Below are 18,974 nucleotides of genomic sequence, written 5' to 3' on the forward strand. Positions count from 1 at the left end.
CGTTACAAGGCACACGGCTTCTTTGCCAAGTCCATAGAGAAATTGCACACTGATGGTCAGAGGGGCCAGCTGTGACCTCCCCATGGCATCAGCTGGATGCCAGACCTGGGTGGGATCTGGGCTCACGCAGGTAAGTGCAGAGGCTCTGAGAATCCGGCCGCTGCCCTCCAAGGGCTCAGGCACCTGCTGGGGGAAGGAAGGGCACCTCGCTCTGCGATGTGCCTTTCTGGATGCCAAAGCCCTTCCCATTTGGCCACCCTTTGCAGCCACCACTTTCTCAAAGTAGATTTACTTTCAATCGCCATTTGCTAAATCTGCCCCCTGTAAATCTTCGGGGGAGGGAGGGATTAAGCCCGATTACAGATGTTATAGAAGAGAGCCCAGGAGCTCGAGGGGGTGGGAGTTAGGCAGGAGGTGCAGGCGGACACAGCCCTTTCTCCTCCTGGGCTGACCCAGCTGTCTGCCGGCCTTGCCTCAGGTTAGGGCCCCCTTGCCCAGCCCGGCAGCGTGGGGCTGATCTGCCCACCTCAGGAGAGGGCCCTGCTACTCAGAGGACGCAGCAGACGGACTCATGGGCTCCGTGAGAAAAATGAGCAGCTCCTTCAGGAGGAGCTCGCTCAAGAGCTCCACGTCAGGCTCCCAGAAGGTGAGTGAGCTGTGCGGGCAGCAGGCAACTTCGGGAGAAGGACACAGGTCTCCCGCTCTTTGGGCTCCTGTCCTCCAGATTTTGTTAGGTGGGCCTGGGTATCTGGTCTTCAGCTCTCTCGCATCAAATCCGCGTCTTAAGAGGCAGCCCCTCACTTCTGTCACTGGTGCCCCTGTGGCCAGGGGTGCTGCCACCTTCATGTGGCATGAAGCACCCTGGGAGGTGTCTGCGGGGCGTGAGTCACACAGATCTGTTGTCCTTGCTACAAGAGCCACATGCTCCTGAGTCAGCACTTGGGGTTTTGCATGGAGTGATGGCCCCTTGATGGGGACAGCTGCTTCTCAGCTCTCTGCAAAGGGGCTCTGCACTCACCTTCGCTCTGAGTCAGCTGTTAGCAAGAGCACTTCGTGGGCTTTGCAGTGTATGGGATGACCCCAGTGTGGGCCTCAGCCTCAGGGTGCCAAGTCTGCCAGAAGAGAGGGATAGCCAGATGCCTCTAACAGGAGGGAGGCTCTAATGACACTTAGTAGGGTCCTGGGCCAGGCCAGTGGCCCCCAGGACTCGGAGAAGGCTGGGCAGCATGGACCCTCGCAATCTCTCCAGGCAGAACCCTACAGCAGCGGGTGCTGATCTGAGTTTGGGTGAGCCTTTCTGAGAATGTTGACCTGAGCACCCAGGACTGCAGTAAATGACCCCTTGTGGTCAGGCCACTGCCTTATCCTATTGCCCATAGAAGGGGCTGCCAGGGAGGAGCTCAGCACAGGCTGCACAGAGGGCTCTGGATATCCCTGCTGACCCTGAGAGCTCAGTGAGGATCTCTGCCCCTTCAAGGGCACTACAGGAGGGTGGGAGGAGAGAGGAAGAAGTGGGGTGCCTGCAGCCAGGGAAGACGCACCCTTTCAGGAACACCTTCTCAGCACCCGGGTGCCAGGCGGGGACAAAGCCAGTGATGCAGCATGATCGGGGTGAATGCTCACAGGAGGGTTATTTGCCTGGGCTGGGCACACAGGGTCAGGACTCAGGGAAGTCACTACCTCAAGGGCACTCCCCCTCTCCACACCGGGACTGGGCAGGTGTCCGGCGTCTCTGACACCAACACCCTGAAAATGCAAATAGAGAAAAGTAAATGGCACCTTTATCTCTATTTTTTAAACCTCGCCTTTGTTTTAAGAATAGAAAAGAACCATTCTCTGAGGACTTCATAGGGGACAGACACATCTCTCTGCTGCCTCATGCATGTGTGAGAGTCAGCATTATTCTTAGAGACAGCGCACACCCACTCCCTTGTGTAAATTAACATTCACAAATCTACCACTGCTCACATGCCACTAGCTGTGCAGCCCAGCGCCATGGGGCTCCACGTGACACGAAGCGGGTCCACACCGTGCTCTAAAAAGGAGCAGGCTTTGCTGGTGGTGAATTTCCCGGTGACTTTGCTGAGTACACAGCCTTACGGACAGTCCTGTCTGGCCCAGCTGCAGCTGATGTCTTGGAGCAGGCCATTGAGCTAGAGGCAAGGAGGGAAGAAGCACTAACATTCAGATCAGGATTGAAAAGCAGCACCTTGTTCATAGACATACATGCATGAATACACACATGCACTCACACACACGTACACACTCCTGCAGGAGTGCGCACTGACAACCACAGTGCTTCTCAAGTCCAAGGGCCAGGGTGAAGGACGACCTCTTCAGGGATCACCTTACCCCATTTGATGCAATGCCACATTCCTACAAATGGGCAGGCAGGGTAGCACAGTGGTAGAGCGTGTACATAGCCCTTGGTTCAATCCCCAGCACCACCAAGATCACCACCACCACCATCACCATCCCCATCACACCCAAACTCCTACGAAGCCAATGAGTTAAAAGTTCGTGATGGCATAGTTGCAGTTAGGCCTATTTATAAGACAGAACCGACAGCTTTTAAGGGAGCTCCTCGTCAGGGAGGTGCTAGGAAACATTCATGTCACACAGGCCAGAGCAGGGTGTTCTCTTGCATACCCGGCCTTCCTGTGACCGCAGCAGCCCAGTGCCACGTCTGTTTCATCACTAAAAGCCGCACCCCTCTGTCCGTGTTTGCTGAAACACACCCACTCCCTGAAGGGAAGACAGAAATGTGAACTGTACTACCAGCAAGTCTCCCAAGGATCCTCTCCCTGGGCCCCGGCCGGTCATTTCTCTCCAACTCAGAAGCTCTCCCCTTGCCTCGGCCCTGTGGGACACATGGTATGTGTTTCCCTGAGCCTTGAGCAAAATCCAGTCCCCACTGGGGCTTCTTGAACACCACTGCCAGCAGCCTACTTGCTGGGAGTTCCTCCTGGCAAGAGCAGTCCCCCTTCCAGGAAAAGCCTCCAAGTACTCCTGCAGGAAATGGAAAATGTGATTCTTTGTCTAGGACTTCCCTCCCTGTATACACTGTATTTTCTAAAAGATGCATCTAAAATTTGAAGTTGAAGATCAAATTTCCCAGACAAATTTGAATAATAGTACAACTCAGCAATTTTACTCTAGATTCTATTTTAGAAAAATCCCAGTTCTTGTGCTCAAGGAAATGTAAACCAGTTATGTCAACACTGCGTGCTCTAGAAAACCAGAAGCAACCAAATGGCTTATCTGTAAGGTTTGGCTAAGCATTTGTTCATCTGAGCGATGGAATACTATACAGCAGTTAAAACAAATAAACTAAGTACTATGTCAACATGGGCAAACCTCAGAACACACTATTTATAGAAGATATAAAACATACAAGGAAATCCAAATCAAAGACATGTTTCTGTAGGGTGGAGGCGTTAGCTCTATCTGTAGCATTCTTTCTCTCTCTGTCTCTCTTTCTCTCCTTTACTGTTTGTTTTTCTTCTCTCTTCCCCCTTTCCTTCTTTCTTCCCTTTGTGGAAAAACACAAGCACATCTGGAAAGTCATCACCTCTAAAGCAGGGCTGTAGGGCTTCAGCTCTGTTACGCTAGAGTGGTATGTGATTCTAAAGTTAAAGGGTGCTGTCACAATTGAGAAATGTTTTCATACCTTTAAAGCAAGTCATAGAGACAGTAGATATAAACCCATGGCAGTGCAAGAAGGAGGCCACTCCCCGGGCCACGACTCAGCCCTCAGGGACCCTCTGCCTAAGCCACCCTTGTTGCCAGGGCGTACAGGAGGCACCCACAGCCCTGCCCTGGGATGCTAAGTTTCCTGTCCTCCTGGGTTCTGGCTTTTTCCCTACCATGTCTGCAGGTCAAGGTCTCCTCCTGCTGCAGCCCACTGCCCAGCTTGGGGACACGGGGGCTGTCACCTCAATAACAAGGCACTAGGATCACACCTGGCCTTCCTGGAGGTCATGTTACCCCAACCTCTCAGATGGTGTAGCCAGACCTGGGGTGATTTTGAGTGCATTCGCCAGGCCTGTGCTTGGAATCCATTTGAATGCGGTAAACCCCAAAACCATTCCCATCCTGGAGGAGCAGGAATCAGCCACCCTGCTCACTGAAGGCACCAGGCCCACCCTCTCTTGCCTGTCTCTAACACTTCAAATCACACAAGGACTAAAACCCAGCTCCCTCCAGATGAAAGGCAGATTTTCCACCCACTGGAGACAAGTAATAAGGTCACATACAGGGTGATAAAAGTGGGTGACTAAAGAGTGAAATTTTAAAAAGACATTTAAGAAGCAAGTACTAAGGGTCTCTAAATATTCAACTGAACAGATATTTATTGATCCCTTCAAGTTGCTAAAATCATGCAGGAAGCGGAGGCTCTCAATTTCTGCTGTCCTGGTCGTGGCCCGTGGCGACAGTTTGCAGCCTTTGCTCAGAGCACCTTTTGAGGTTGAGTGTCCGGACCTCCTGCTCCTGTGCTGCGGCTCTCTTGGTGTGAAGGCCTGGGAAGCAGGGACCGGGTGCCCTGCTAAGCAGAGGAAGATTTTCAGAGGGAGGTGCCTTGTACAGGGGCTGCAAGCTGGGCTCCATCCTCCCCGTGGCCCATCGTTCTGCCCCTGCCTAAGGCACATCCTCTGGGGCAGTGGTACCCTTGCTGCTGAGGTCCCTCTCACCAAGTCCTGGTGTCCCACCTGTCCCACAGCCTCCAAGCCAGGCAGGCACCTCCATGTCTGTGTGAACCCCAGGCCCTGTGGGCACTCTGGCCCCAAGAACCAGCCCCAGACCCTGTGGCTGTGCCCAAGTGGTCACCCAGGGAACTGCTTTTAGTTGAAGGGGTACAGGCCTGAGCAGTGTGATTAGGAGCTCTGGGTTGGGCTGGGAATGTGCCCCTGGGGGCCTGAGGTTGAGGACAAGCTTGCTGGCTACCAGGTGTTCCCTTCAGTCCTGTGATGACAGGTCTTCCTGGGGCTGGGGTATCCAGTCCTGCCTCTGGGTCTTGCTGGGATTACCCCACTTTCCAAGTAGGCCTGGCAGGATGCCCATTATTTGGATTCCTTGCTCCTCTGTGTCTCCTCTTTCTGGCCCAGTGGCAGGGAGGCCACTCCAGGGGCAAAACCTCAGACTACACTGTGGAGAGATGGAGAGAGCCAGGGGCTAGGCAGGATCATTACCCTCATGGACATGGCCCCCTGGGGCACCACGGAAGAGTGGCAGAAAAATGCTAGATTGGGGACAGGAGGTCAGAGTGGGGGAGATGGCCGCGGTGGACAGCAGCCAGCAGTGCTGGAGAGGACGTGGCATACCCTTGGGTCTGGGGGCAGTGAGCAGATCTGACAGAGCTTGAGAGTCCCGTGGGACAGCCGGGGCTACGAGGGACCTTGGGCTGGACCAGGTGGAGTCACCAGCACAGCCTGGAGGCCCCGGAGGGTCGGTGTTCGAAAAGGGGGAGCACTGTTTTACAGAACTGCATGGTGTTACAAGAGAAGGCTGAAAAGGCGACCCCCTAACTAGGGATGTGCAGGGCGGAAGGCGGAGAGCTGGAAAACTTGGCCACTTTGCTTGGTTGGCCTGAGCAATGATGAAGATTAAGTGAAGAGGGCCCTCAACAGCTCAACCCAAATGCATGCTGGGAACACCAGCCCCAGGACACACCCTGCTCATGGCCTCAGGTCTGCAGTGGGCACACCAAAGGCTCTGAAAAGTCCTGCAAGTAAGACATCTCCCCTTGCCCAAAGCTCCCTACAGAAACCCTTTCCTTGGGAAGTCCCTGTGCCCGTTTTTGGATCCCAGGGCAGGAGTCAGTTTCTGAGGGTGAAACAGAATAAGGGCTCTGATCTTGAGTTACTGCACAACCCACAAATGGCTCCACCTGCCACTTCCCAGAGGAGGCAGACAGGCAGAGGTCACAGCAGAGGATCCAGAAGTGCTTAAAGAAGACAGATGGAGAAGGAAATATTTGCTGTAAAAGTCGCTATCACAGCGTATACATTCGCCTATAGAACACATTCAGGGCTCAGCACAGACCAGCGTGGCAGAAGGTGCACACACAGAAGGATTTCCCGGGCACACTTGGGAAGCCACAGCAACCCGAGCAGCAGTGGCCACTGCACAGCTCTCAGCTCGTCCCCCGAGGCCCAGGAGGGCAGTGCTGGACCCTGATGCCTGCTAAGCAGGCAGCGCATCATGTCATGGCTGGAATACTCAAACAATGCGGTTTCTTTCAAGCAGCCAGAAAGCGCTGTGCCTTCCCCTCCCCTGTGTGGGGAGCTCTTTGCTTGGGGACACAGTTAGACCTAGCTCCTCAGGGGCCAGGAGAAGTCCTCGTGGCTGGCAAGGGCTTCAAAAAGCCTCTTGACCTGCTCCTCCACCTCAGACCTGACAGGGACCTCAGGTCTCCCTCTGTCCAGTCACATCTTTCCCAATGCAGGCCAGACTGTCCCTGAGTCCCCAAAAGCCAGAGCTGCACCTGGTGCCACTGGCACCCAGGAAGCTTTGTGTCCCAGAGCCCCCAGTGGGGGTCTTTCCTCCCCACCCCTTCTGGCTGCGTCCTCTCCCCTCTGCCCTCTTCCTCCCTGTTCCAGGCATGCACACAGCAATGGGATTCTCAGGCTGGCTTCTTGCCTGTCCTCCCAGCCTGCCTCTGGGTCCTGGTTCCAGCTCACTGCACCTTCAGGACCCTCCCAGGCAGAACTAGGACGTGGCTGTCAGGAGAGTCATGTATTTCTCATCTGGGCCCCTCGAGGTTGGCCATGGAATCCCACAAGATGAGTTTTCTGGCCACCCTCACCTCCAGGGCAACCTTTGCACGCAGGGAACACACATCAGGGCATGATGGGCGTGGTGCACACGGGCACCAGGTGTGCCAGGCAGGGCACCTGCAGGCTGCTGCAGCCCATAGCCAGGGGAACAGGGGACCCCTGGGTGCTCGCTCTGGCTTCCTGGCTCCCAGCAAGCCCCAGGGCTCTGTCCCCTCTTCAGCCCTTGAGATTAGCCTGGGCTTCACATATCGTCCTGAAGATCTTGGAAAAGATGGAGGATGGTCAGTAAAAGACTTTGGTGGTCTCTGTCCCCCCACCATGTTCCCTTCCCCCTTCTCTTCCTGATCACTGCTAACCTTCCCGCCACTGGTCCAAGTACTTCTGCCAGTAGTCACGCTGGTGGAGACACCTGTATTCAGCAGATTGAAAGCCATAAATCAAAGCCACTAACCAAGCACCTACATTAGGTGCAGATCAGCCGCAGACCACCGCCCAAAGGGGCTCCATTCCAGGAGAGCCTCGCCGCTACAAAAAGTCAGAGCGAGCCAGGCATGGTAGTGCACACCTGTAATCCCAGCACTTGGGAGGCTTAAATAGGAGGATTGCTGTGAGTCTGAGGCCTGTCTGGACTAGAAAGTGAGTTCAAGGCCAGCCTGAACTGCATAGGAAAACCTTGTCTGGAGAAGACAAAAAAAAAAAAAAAAAGTTGCCACCTTTGTTAATGAACCATGTGTGTCCTTGGAGATCGTCCCTCCAACAGAAGGATTCAGGAAAATACCTGGGGCAGACTCACGTTACTCTGAGGGGATCTCTGAGGGGATAGTGGGGTTCAGAAGAGGGCTGCAGGTGCATGAAGCTCACAGGTGCCCCGGTGCTCTGCTCAAGTCCCAGAGCTAACCCTAGAGTCAGAGAGCAGCCCCCAGAGAGCTTGGGGACTGACCCCAGCCCCACTCTGCAGCCCGGGGGAACCATTGGATTCTCTGGGCCTCGGTTTCTTCGTCCGTTGAATGAAACGACCTCCCAAGGGTCTTTTCACTGGAAAGCTCCCTGCTTTCTGACACATTCTTTGCCATTAAAAGTATCCTTGTAACCACGTAAGGTTTAATTTTTAGAATGCCAGCCAGAAGGCAAATGAAATCCAGAGGTCAGCGAGAAAAGTGTTCATGTAGATGCAGCCAGGTTCTCCATGAGTCTTTCTCTGTGAACTCATCACGGTATTTCACAGAGGAGCTGTGTGCTGCTGTTCCCGTGACAGGCACCTCTGAGCACCCCTGGAGCTGGGCACCGGGGCAATGAGCCAGAAGTCATGGAGGAGAGCGGAGACAGGGACGAGAGGGATGCAGGGAAGGGAGGTGGCACTCCAGGTCCTGACAGCTCTTCGGGCCGCTGCACCAACTTCTACTGCAATCACCTCGACCTGCAATGAAGCTCACTGACCCAGGGGACAAGCAGACTGGGCCAAGAGACCGAGTGGGGCTTGGATTTTAGGAGGTTGCACCCATGGTCACCCCAGCAGAGCTGTGTGCTTCAGAAGCAGCCACGATGGTGGTGACAGTTGGTGCTTTAGAGGAAACACCCTCTGTTTTTACCAGTGCCACACCATGTGTTTCATGGCTGGGGACTGTGAGCAGGGCCACGGTTGTATGGAATCGTGGCGTTAGTGACTTGCTTGGTCATGTCCCGTTCCCTAGTCACCTCACCAGGCCTGGGTTGGAAATGATCTCTCCACCCCACTGCCCCCTAACCCAGCCTCCCCAGTCCTCCCAGAGATCCAATGGACATGGCCTCCTCCCAAGTCCCCCAAGGATTATGAAGTACGCCAGGAAGGTATTGGCAGGTTTATCTTCCCGGACAGGATTGCAACATTCCCAGCCAGCAGCTTTTTCACTGTCTCCTCTGGAGCCACAGGTTTGGATCTAATTCTATCTGGCATTTCTGGTGCGTCCCTGGCTATAACAGGATCTTTTTTTTAAATTTTGAAAGATCTTTATTATTATCTTTAAAGTGACAGGTAATAATTGTATGCATTATCACATGCAGCACGATGTCTCAAAGTCTGTGAATGAGGTCTGTCGTCCTTCTGTTTGTCTTTTTCCTTTCTGTCCAGAAAACATAGCTTTGGGGATAAGTAACCTGGCATGATTCTCTCCGTGTACGAATGTACACGCATGGCAACCATGCTCACATATCAAAGGGTCTGGGCAGTGTTTGCTTCGTGTGGAAGAGGAAGCCTTGTTTCCTCCTCCACCCTTTATGAGGTCTTAGCTAAGATTCCTCATAACAAAAGGCAGATTAATGCAAGAATGGGAAACTTAATAACATGGAAACTTTTTGTCTACACAGAAACATGAGAAATTGTAAAAGTCCATCTCGAAGACCTGGCTTAGACTTCAGGTCTAAATACAGTTGCTCTTGAAATAAAGTTATTAAAGGTGTGGGAAAGGGCCTGTAACCACAGGGTGAGAATTGTTCAGCAGGTTTAAGAGGTACCTTTTCCACTAACTGCAGGCCTTTTGTGATTTGGAGTCCTCCTTCTCTTCCTGATACCCAAACACACAGACAGACACCTTCCAGAAATTTTTCCTTAGAAATGCAAATTTTCCTTACAAAAGGTTCACCTCTTCTCTGTTCCTAAGGTATTTCATGTGCCTGCAGTCTCTTAAAATAACCAGCTCAAAATAACATTTATTTTGCACATTGAGCAGGCGTGTTCCATTCTCCCAGAGTCACATTTTGGGGTTGCATGTCCTGAATCCCCTCAGGATCGCAATTAGCATGCTTCTCTGCATCTTAGAACGGAGGTGACTGGCGATACCTGGAAGCAGCAGACTTTCACTTGAGGAAACAGAGACTCGGAAAGGTGGCCGGGCCTGCCCTGCCCTACAAGGCCCAGCTCAGTCTACCCTGGCACTTTTCCTGTTTGTCCCCAGCACTACAGGTGCACAGGCCTCCTCCTGCTCCTGCCTGCCTGACCTGAGAGGGGCCTTTGCACCAGCCGGTCCCTCTCCCTGGCACCCCTGTCCCAGACAGCTGCTGGCCCACTCAAGCCACTGCTCTGGCTACCCTCAGTCAATCAGCCACTCCCACAGACTCCCCTTTCCCCCTCAAAGCCCCATCTCCATCTTAGGTGATGTATCCTCTTGTTGATGCACCCTCAGGCCACTGGAGTAAAACTACAGAGCGCAGGACCTGTCCACTCTGTGTCCTGGCTCAGAAAGCGCTGTTACATCTGCAGGCCTCGCTGGTCCTTGACACTATCCGCTGACCTCCTTCTCCCTCATCCTCCTACGGCAGCCTGACACTCAGGTCAGTCTCTTCACAATCCTTGGTGGTCAAAGAGGCCGCAGAGTAGGATTAGCAACAGAGCGAGCCAAACAGAAACACACCAGGTCAGCAGCCACTGAAAGAAACTGATGCAAGTTCAATGCAGAGGTCTCCAGCAGGAGGAAGCTCTCCAGCCCACCACGGGCTCCCTGCCCGAGGGTCCTACATTGTCCGAGCTTTCTGAAGCAGACGTGCTTTTCAGTGTTAGTTATCTCGTTATTGGAGAAAGGGCGTCATCCACTGGGCAGACGCAGGGGCTGTCCTTCTGTTGAGTAGCTGGTAGTCTCCCTTACACCGTTAGGGGTCTTTGAGTACAACCAAATCAAAGGGACTGTGCATGGCCATCTAAGGGCTGGAATGGGATTATAGCCTTCAACCAATGAGCCAGGTGCCACCGGGGCTGAGAAACGCCCAGGCTGCGGCATCATCTGGGAGCCCCCAGCCCGGCACGCGGAGGATCCCCAGCTCAGCTTGCTGCTTGCAAAGCCCTCCTGCCCCACCCAGCCCTGGTGTCTGGCTAAGGACCCACCACGCTCTTGTCCCTCTAGGGCTGGGCTCACAGGTCGAATTTCCCACCCTAGTGCCTACAAGGACACCTGTTTGGCAGAATCCCCAGCACATGGGAAGAGGGCGCATTCCCCTGCTTCCACAGGCCACCCCCCAACACCCTCTCTTGAGGATGTGCTCTGGCCTATGCATGGCCAGGGGAAAGGGGTCCGGACTTTCCTGGGGAGATGGAGGCCTGGCATCAGGTAACTCTAAAGAGGAGAAGCACCCTGACTGGGAAGGCGGGGGAGGAGAGCCCCAAGCCCAGCCCAGCCTTGCAGTGGCCTGGTTGGAGATAGCACTTCGGCCCGTGGACCCAGGACCGGGGCCACAGGGCGCTGCTAATCCCCATAATGGCCCAGGCAGTGGTGCGGCAGCTGGCTGGGCTAATGCTCCTTAATATCTGCTTTCATGTGATTAACGGCTGTGGATAAAACCTTGATCCCGGCAGAGCAGGCCCAGCTGCTAAGCCCGGCCAAGAGCATCACTTCGGTGGTGATGGGGGAGCTGGAGTCTTTTCAGCGTTTTCCATTTTGGCTGAGCTATCTATCATCTTAGTATGTAAGGAAGATAGATAAAGAGCAGGAAACTAAATTCACGGCCAGCCCAGAGAAGGAGCAGGAGGGAGGCGTGGCCGGGGCTGAGGATGGGGGTGTGAAAGCTGGCACCCAAGGGCTCCCAGTGGCAGGCTTCTTGTTTCCCCACCCGGCCATCAGCACTGGGCTCACTTTGCCTCCCTAGGCCTGTCTTTGACCACGCCAGGCTGCCCGGGGACAGGGCGGTGAGTATCCGCCACTCTGCACACCTTTTCTTTGTGTGCTGTTACATGCTTCTCTGCCCCTCCCCAGGAACAGAGGGCAGGAGAAGAAAGTTCAGTCACCAGCTGGAGGGGGGGGGGGGAGCACTGGTCTGAGAGGACCTAGGTACACCTGGTTTGAGCTGTGCCCAGGGGGCCCAGAGGACCATAGGGGCACCTAAGAGCCTTGGGATGGTGGTTACTTCCTGACCTCTGGCCCTCCTTGTGTTCAGCCATCTGTAGGTGGAGAGAGCTGTATGGGGGAAAGCCCTGTGTCTGCACTGAACAAGTGTGGATTTTATTTTCTTGTTAGTATCCTCCAAACAACCCAGAATAACGGCTAGTTACATAGCATTTTATATTGCATTAGGTATTTCAGGTTGTCAGAAATTATTTTCAGGCACACTGATCCTACAGCCTGCCGTGTATTTTTTAATGTTATAATAAAATGCTTATGGCTTACCTACATTGCTATATTACACATTGTACGTATGAGCAACATAATTCCTTTTCACCCACAAAAATGAGTGCAGAAGCTCCGTGGGTTGCAGACTGGACATCTGCGGGATGTGTGTACCTACATGCGGGTACCACACCCTTTCTCAGGGGTCACTTCACGGAACCCACCCCCCTCGGATTAAAGGACTGCGTGGTCCCCTGAGTGCACGCTTGCTGGAGACCTCGCCTGCCTGGGGTGCGGAGGAGGTGGCCGCTCCGCCGCGGTCTCCTGTGTTCTCTAACCTGGTCCAGGAGTGGGGCATCCGCGGGCACCACAGCCCCTGGCCCTGGGGCTGCTTTTAGCATGTGCTGTGCTGGGGTTACCCTTTACACACGTGTTCTTCGTTTCCTTTTGCCTCTACGCTCCTGTGTATCAGACTGATAATTTCGGGTCCATTTTAAATTAATATTCGCACGGATAAAGCAGCAGCCACATAGCACTTTCATGCTCTTTAGGAAACTGGGCGAACTGCAGCTGGGGGTCAGATGGGCTTTGGAGACCGCCGGGTGGGGGCAGCAGAGAGCTGCTCTGGCAGACGGCGCCTCCCAGGCAAGAGGACCAACGAGCAGCCTGTCAATGGGTGTGCGTCCTTAACCCAGTCCGCGGGTTCCTAACTCCGGAATTCTCAGTACTGCAGCTTCTTGTTGGATATTATTTAAAGCTGTTAAGGCGCATTTTATAGTGTTCAGTTCTCTTCGAATGTTTCAATCATGTCTTCTGTCTTCTTGGCCACGTAAATACTGGTTCATTACAGACGAGCCTGAGTGTCCCATATATGGGACTTCGGGAGGCCTTTTTACATTTTCTTTTGTTTCTGCCCATTCTTTTGTGTTTCAAAATAACAGGTTGTATTTAGATGAGAAGCATGAACAGTATTTGAGCAATTGTTTGTGGGAATAATCTGAGGTTTAGGATGATGTTGTCTTCCTCCGCAGAGGAATTTATCTTTTTCTTCAGCACTCTGAGGCATTAGCGGTCTAGAATCACCTTAAATGATTCAGTAAGAACGGAGATCATCAGGGTTACCCAGTGGACGCTCAGCTCCACTGCAGCTCCTGTGTAGACTGATTTATTCACCCTTTTTCTGAGCTGATGGCTTTTAAAGGTCCCAAACCAAAACACAGGGAGTTTACTATGCCCTGTACCATGGACCGAGAGGCTGAGGATTCTGCTCAGCATTAAGAATTAAGAGTTCACAGCACAGACTGGGGATTTAGCTCAGTGACACAAGCGCTTGCCTGGCAAGTGCGAGGTCATGAGTTCAATTCCAAGTACCAAAAAAAGTCCACAGCATAGAAAATATCCATATTCTTTCACTGAGATTTTAATACTCGACAGAAAAATCCAAGCTATATGCCCATCAGGGAAGATATGAAGTGTGGCAGAGCTCTGTAACAAAGCAAAGGTAAATCTCAAAGTGAAGCTGGGGTCCCCAGCAGAAAGGCAGGACGGGCACCTGACCAGGCGCCCAGTCTGCAGTCTGAGTCTGACGGTTCCCCTGAGTAGCTCTGAGGCGCAGAGCAGGCTGCTGAGTCTCACGGTCCTGGTCCCTGCTGCATCTTCTGTGTGAGACTCAGGACATCTTTCCTGATGCTACTGGGAACGCTGAGTTAATTTACATTTCACACCCACTAGGATGGCTAGTAACAACCAAAAAAAGCAAAACTAAGAAAAAGAGCAAGTGTTGACGTAGATGTGGAGAAACTGTAATTCTTGTGCATTATTGGAAAAATGCAAAATGTTAAAGCTATTTTGGACAAAAAATATGTTGTTTTCACTTTTAAAAAATCAAGCATAAAAGTACTGTACGATCCAGAAGTTCCACTTCTGGGATATAACTCCCCAAAATTAAAAGCAAATACTTGACTAGATATCTGTACATCAAGGTCATTGGGCAGCATTTACAGGATAACCGAAAAGTGAAAACAACTTAAATACAACCAGCCCAAATATCACTGAAGTTGGAGACGGGGAGACTGCAGAGGGTTGCCAAGTGTGGCACAGAGATGTCACAAACTTATCTCTGCTTTTAAAAAACTTAGCACATTTCCCCAAATTAAATTAATTGCAATAAAAATTCTCATTTGCTGTCTTTAGAAACAAAAGCATGACCTTAGATCTGATCACAGGTAAGCTGCAGATTCGGGCTGGAACCTCCTTGGCCTGCATGCCTTCGAGTGAGAGGAACACAGGCAGAAGACCTCTGCAGGCTTCCAGAGCTGCAGCTCCGGAGGTTGGGCAGGAGTAGAGCTCCTGAGTCAAAAGTAGCCCAAGTAAGCCAGGTGATCACAGCAGAACAGGGCTGGGAGGGGTATCCAGGTGAGGATGGACAGGAGCCCCCAAGGGCACAGCCGGAAGTGGGCATCCAGTGCATCAGCCAAAACACAGGAATGCCAGAGAACAGCGCAGGGCCACAGGATGGAGCAGGCGTTAGCAGGGAGCGGCCGGGGGCACGTGCACTCTGTCAGCAGTGTTTACAGAGTGCTAGTGAGGCCCAGGCCCATGGGGCTTCCTCATATGACAATGCTCATGGAGAGGTCAGAGTCTGACAGGGTGCCTGGCACAGATGTCAAGACACAAGATGCTTCAGGAACCCAGGGAAGGCACAGGTGCCCAGGCTGGGCAGTCAGGGAAGGCTCCTCACGGAGATGGTACCCTCAGGCAGGACTTGGCCATGGAAGGGAAACTGAGCTTCACAAACTTGGTAGATAAAAGGTCAAATGGCAAAGAGGAGAAAAGATTCCTAAGGGCTTATGCGAAATCTCTACAGGCAAAGGACTGAGCCAGCTGGTGGAGACTGGGAGACTAGAACCACTGAGGCTGGGTTGTAAGCATGCTGAGCACAAACAGCCCTTCAGAGACTCCAGGGCTACAGAACAGTCCCCAGGAGCTCCTTTGATGCTGGCTTTCTTCCGTCCTTCCAGGATGGAGAGCACAGGGGCAGCAGTGCTCCCTGGAGCCTGAGAGGGTACGGTCAAGTGTCGGGCCTCTTCTGCCCACTGGTCTTGTTGGGAGAGTCACACCCATTCCCTAGCAAAGGCCGATGGAGGACTATGAGTCATGTTTGGAGCCATTCCCATAGGACCAACACTAGGAAGTGATCCCATCGAGGCAGAGTGCACAGGGAGCTCTCAGTCAGGACCACGCCTTCCTATGGGGCCTGGGGAGCTGCTGGCTCACCTGCAGAGCAGTCACAAATCCCTCCAGTGGGGGAGCTCTTGGTCACATGAGGGTAAGGCTTCCCAGTGCCTGCCTTGTGCTGCTATAGTAAGAGGTGTTGCAGAACAGAAGGGGGATCCCATCGGGTTACCCCAAAGTAAAGAAGTTTCTATGTTGCAAGACTTCTCAGTGGCTAAATGCATTGTCAGTCTCCAAGAGCAAAACCTAGAATGCAGAGTTGCCCAAATCCCATTCACATGGAATTTTCTTGAGAATGCTTAAGCAGCAAGCTTAGGAAATGTCACTGGGGGAGCGGGGATTTGTGCTAGGGGCTCCCCAAAGTAGACATTACTTCCCTTCATCCTAGCTAGCCCCTTTATAATAAAAGGTTAACTTGCCCCTTGGGAAGGAGCTAGAGGTGATGGAAAGGAGAAACATACTGAGCAAAGTTTCCTGGGACTGGGGAGAACGGGGGCTAATTGCTAACCATCTATTTAATGAAGATGTTTGTCATTTCGTCACTTTCTAAATCAACTGGGAACGAAAGAATAAACTTCGGAGGAGTAGAAAGCCAGAATCCCTCCTGCTGCGGCTGCTCTTTGCAGGGTCTGCCTGCCCCCTGCCGAGCTTTGGGTACTCACATATGCTAATTAGCTCCTTAGCTCCCTGGCCTTGGCCTGGGTGTCAGAGACTTTTCCAAAGGTTTTCATCAAAAGATTGTAATGCACATTCTTTCTACCAATTTAAACAAAAGGCTCAAGTAACACGAGTACTCTGTTCTGAGAACATTTTGCTTGAGGTTTTATTTTGCTCTGGGGTGCCTTTTCTTTCTTTATGGCTTATTGTCACCCCATTTTAGTAGCTACGGAGCAGTACTCAAAATAGATGAGCCTGGGAGAGGAGCGTTTTGACTATGATGAGCTTGAATGGGTAAAACAGAAATAGCACCTTGTGGGCCAGGGATGCAAGAGGAGCCACACACACCCTGTGCAAGGCACAGCCCGGCCTCCTGCTCATCCCTCTGCGGCCTCATGATTCCGTCCTTCCTGTGAGGTTAGCCGCTGTAAACTAAAGGAGTTTGCAGTCGGACTGAAGCCAAATATGGTTCCTACGCGGATTTCTTCTCAGGAACACAGACGGAGAAAAGGTCACACCGGCTTGCATGTAATTAGAGCCACGTTTTGGATGGTTGGTCATAGCTTCAGCCTGAAGATTTAAGAAGCATTAGTCACTACGTCTGAAAGTCCCCCACTTGGTTCCACCAGAGGGCGGGATGTTGTCCACGGACTCGCATGAATTCCAGGGCAGTGACACACTGGGCCTTCTGACATGTGGCTGGTGGAACTGGGGATTAATGAGATGTCGGGAATTTGGGGAGCAGGAGAACGAGCTCAGCTCGCGCTCCCTCCTCCAGCTGTGACCCAGGTCTACTCTCAAGGTCGCCCCAGAACTTGATGCTCATACCCCTGGGAGACATCCACACAGCTTTAACATAGTGAGTTACCTCCACCGCCAAGTCGTTGGTTTTATCTTCATTGTAGAGAATATTCCGAAAACTAAAAAGTATTAAGAATTTGGAAGTTTTCTTCTACCCATGTGTTTGCTATTCAGGCACAGGTCATTTGCCAGCATTGCAACAGAATCCAGGAGGAATGGGGCGGGGGAGGAGGGTAAAAAGAAAGAAAGAAAAAACACAAAAGAGAGAAAACTGAAAACAGACAGAAAGTCACTGCCCAGTTCAGATCCTCCCGTAGCATCCTCCTTGGTGGATTCCCAGGAGCCTGCATCCTCCACTGCAGAATGATTGACATGGAAAGCGCATTCGGGTTTCAGGCTCCCGCTGACCTGAGCCCTGAGAAGTGGTGAAGTGTGGAGCGAGAAGGTGGCTGCTGATATGAAATCACCCGTGAGGCCTGGAGTCCTGGCCGGTGAGCGGCATTAATCCTGAAGCTCTGGCAGGCACCCTGGCTACTTAGTGGAGCTGGGCTCTCACCAGGAAGTCCCTGTGCCTGCCCAACAAGCAGAGTGCATTCAAAGGCGTGCATTCCAAATATCCAGACACTTTACTTCCTGCCAATTGGGCAAATCTTATTTATTTATTGTTTAGTTTTGGTCAGTCTACAGAGAGATGCAGGCAGAGCCAGCAACAATGAAAAGCATTGGGAAGCTTTGGATTTTTGCCTCATCTAGCTGCCCATGTGCTTGTTTTTATGATTATCTTTTGTAGCAACACCAAGGATTTTAAATTACCCTTTCCATTCGTGGGAGCATTGTGTGATGAAGTATGATTTTAATTTACAGGGAAAATATATTTTCTAAACCTTCCACTTCCATTTCTTTCTTTCAGGGAGTCTGCCCACCGAGTCATTTGCAAGACAGTACTATCTTGCTTTAAAGCGTCTGTGAATCACTCAGAGTAGGGGAAATGAAAGCTGCTCCCAGGAACTGTGCGTGTGTTGCACTGACACAAGCCTTAGTGAAAAGGAGAGTTAGATCAGGGCTTCCCAAGCAGGTCTCACAAGTTGTGGCATGGACGGTGCCAGGCTGAGCCCTCTGCACCCTGCAGATCTCCCTCACTCTGCTCTCTGTTCTCAACTCTGTTCTTCTCTTTCTCTGCCATCTGTCCTCTGTCCTGGCCTGGGAACCACACGCCTCTCCAAAGGTCCACTGCCTGCCTGTGCCCCACAATTTTCCATTTCCAGCTCTTACACCTAATCTGCCGCTGCTCCTCAGTTCTGTCCCTGGACTCCTACTAAACCAAACTCTCTGATCTCTTTGCCTTGAGCAGCTTTCTCTCCCTTTATCCTTTCCCGCCTGGTGTGACTAGAGGGCTTCCTTGTGTCAGTGTTGTAGCTTTGGCTCTCCATATCCACAAGTTCTGCATCTGCAGATCAACCAACCTCTGTTCAAAGCTAGCTTTTAAAAACTCGTCTATACTGAGCATGTGAAGACTGTTTTTCTCATCATTACCTCCTAAACAATACAGTATAGCAACCATTTGCATTGCATCAGGGAATCCACGTGACCGAGCGGTGATTCAAACTGCGTGGGAAGCTGTGGACAGGCTCTGGCCCAATCTCATACCATTTTGCATGAGGGACTTGAGCTTTCATCCTGGACCCAACCCTGCACTGACACTCGGGGACAGCTGTCGTCCAAATGTGTTTGTGTCTGCACCGGCACCATCTCCCCACCAGCCCATGAGCTTTCTGGAAGCTGTTCCTGCCTCCTACAGCACCAGCAGCGGCCCGAGGAGAGAGGTGATGTCATGGATGACCTGAGGAGATGCGGGTGGCCACGAAGCAACAAGTGAGGGCAACCAAGTAAAGTCAAAAAGATGGACAACACACGAGGGGGAATGTTTGCCAGTTTATTACAGTTCCTTTAACATGTATGAATGAGCTTCTAACATCAAGGGAAACTCCCTGCTGACACATTTTAGGTCTACATAATGATCGTGTTCATCGTAGGGAATTTGTTGCAGTACATGTAAATGACATGACTTGATTTTTCCCTCATTCCACTACCCTCCCTTCAGCCACTCTTGCCCTCCCTGTTTACAAGACAGCTTAGCTTCCATTTTTCCGTCTTTTCTCATTCTTTCCCCTTCCTTCCTTCTTTTCTCCTCCCCCTTCTCTGTGTTCCCACTGGAACATTTTCTTCCTAACTCATAATTCCTGTTACACATTTTGGTCCTTATTTACACTTTTGGTTTCTCACACCAGAGAAACACTGCAGTATGTACATGTGTGCCCAATTTATTTCACTTAAGAACATGCTCTCGAAGACTTGTGAGATGGTGGAACAGTAAGCAGCAGAGTAAACAGCCTCTCTGAGAGAAACAGCCCAGATGCTGGAATACAGCAATCTGGAC

At 52.0% G+C, this 18,974-nt stretch overlaps 1 protein-coding gene across 8 annotated transcripts in view; it reads left to right on the forward strand.

Moving 5' to 3' along the window:
* Positions 1-392: 392 nt before the first annotated feature.
* Trpm1 (transient receptor potential cation channel subfamily M member 1) overlaps positions 393-18,974 on the forward strand; it is a 135,870-nt gene continuing 117,288 nt past the window's right edge. For 4 of the 8 annotated variants that reach the window (XM_063249857.1, XM_023567460.2, XM_063249858.1 and 1 more), the window contains exon 1: positions 393-646. In XM_063249857.1, the coding sequence (XP_063105927.1) occupies positions 572-646 (75 nt within the window). In that variant the 5' untranslated portion in view covers positions 393-571. The remainder of the gene's footprint in view (positions 647-18,974) is intronic. The other 4 variants (XM_063249861.1, XM_063249862.1, XM_063249863.1 and 1 more) reach the window with 2 other exon arrangements.

Source organism: Cavia porcellus, unplaced genomic scaffold (assembly GCF_034190915.1).
Source record: "Cavia porcellus strain 051 isolate PalLab524CR breed Dunkin Hartley unplaced genomic scaffold, mCavPor4.1 scaffold_6, whole genome shotgun sequence".
NCBI lineage: Eukaryota > Metazoa > Chordata > Mammalia > Rodentia > Caviidae > Cavia > Cavia porcellus.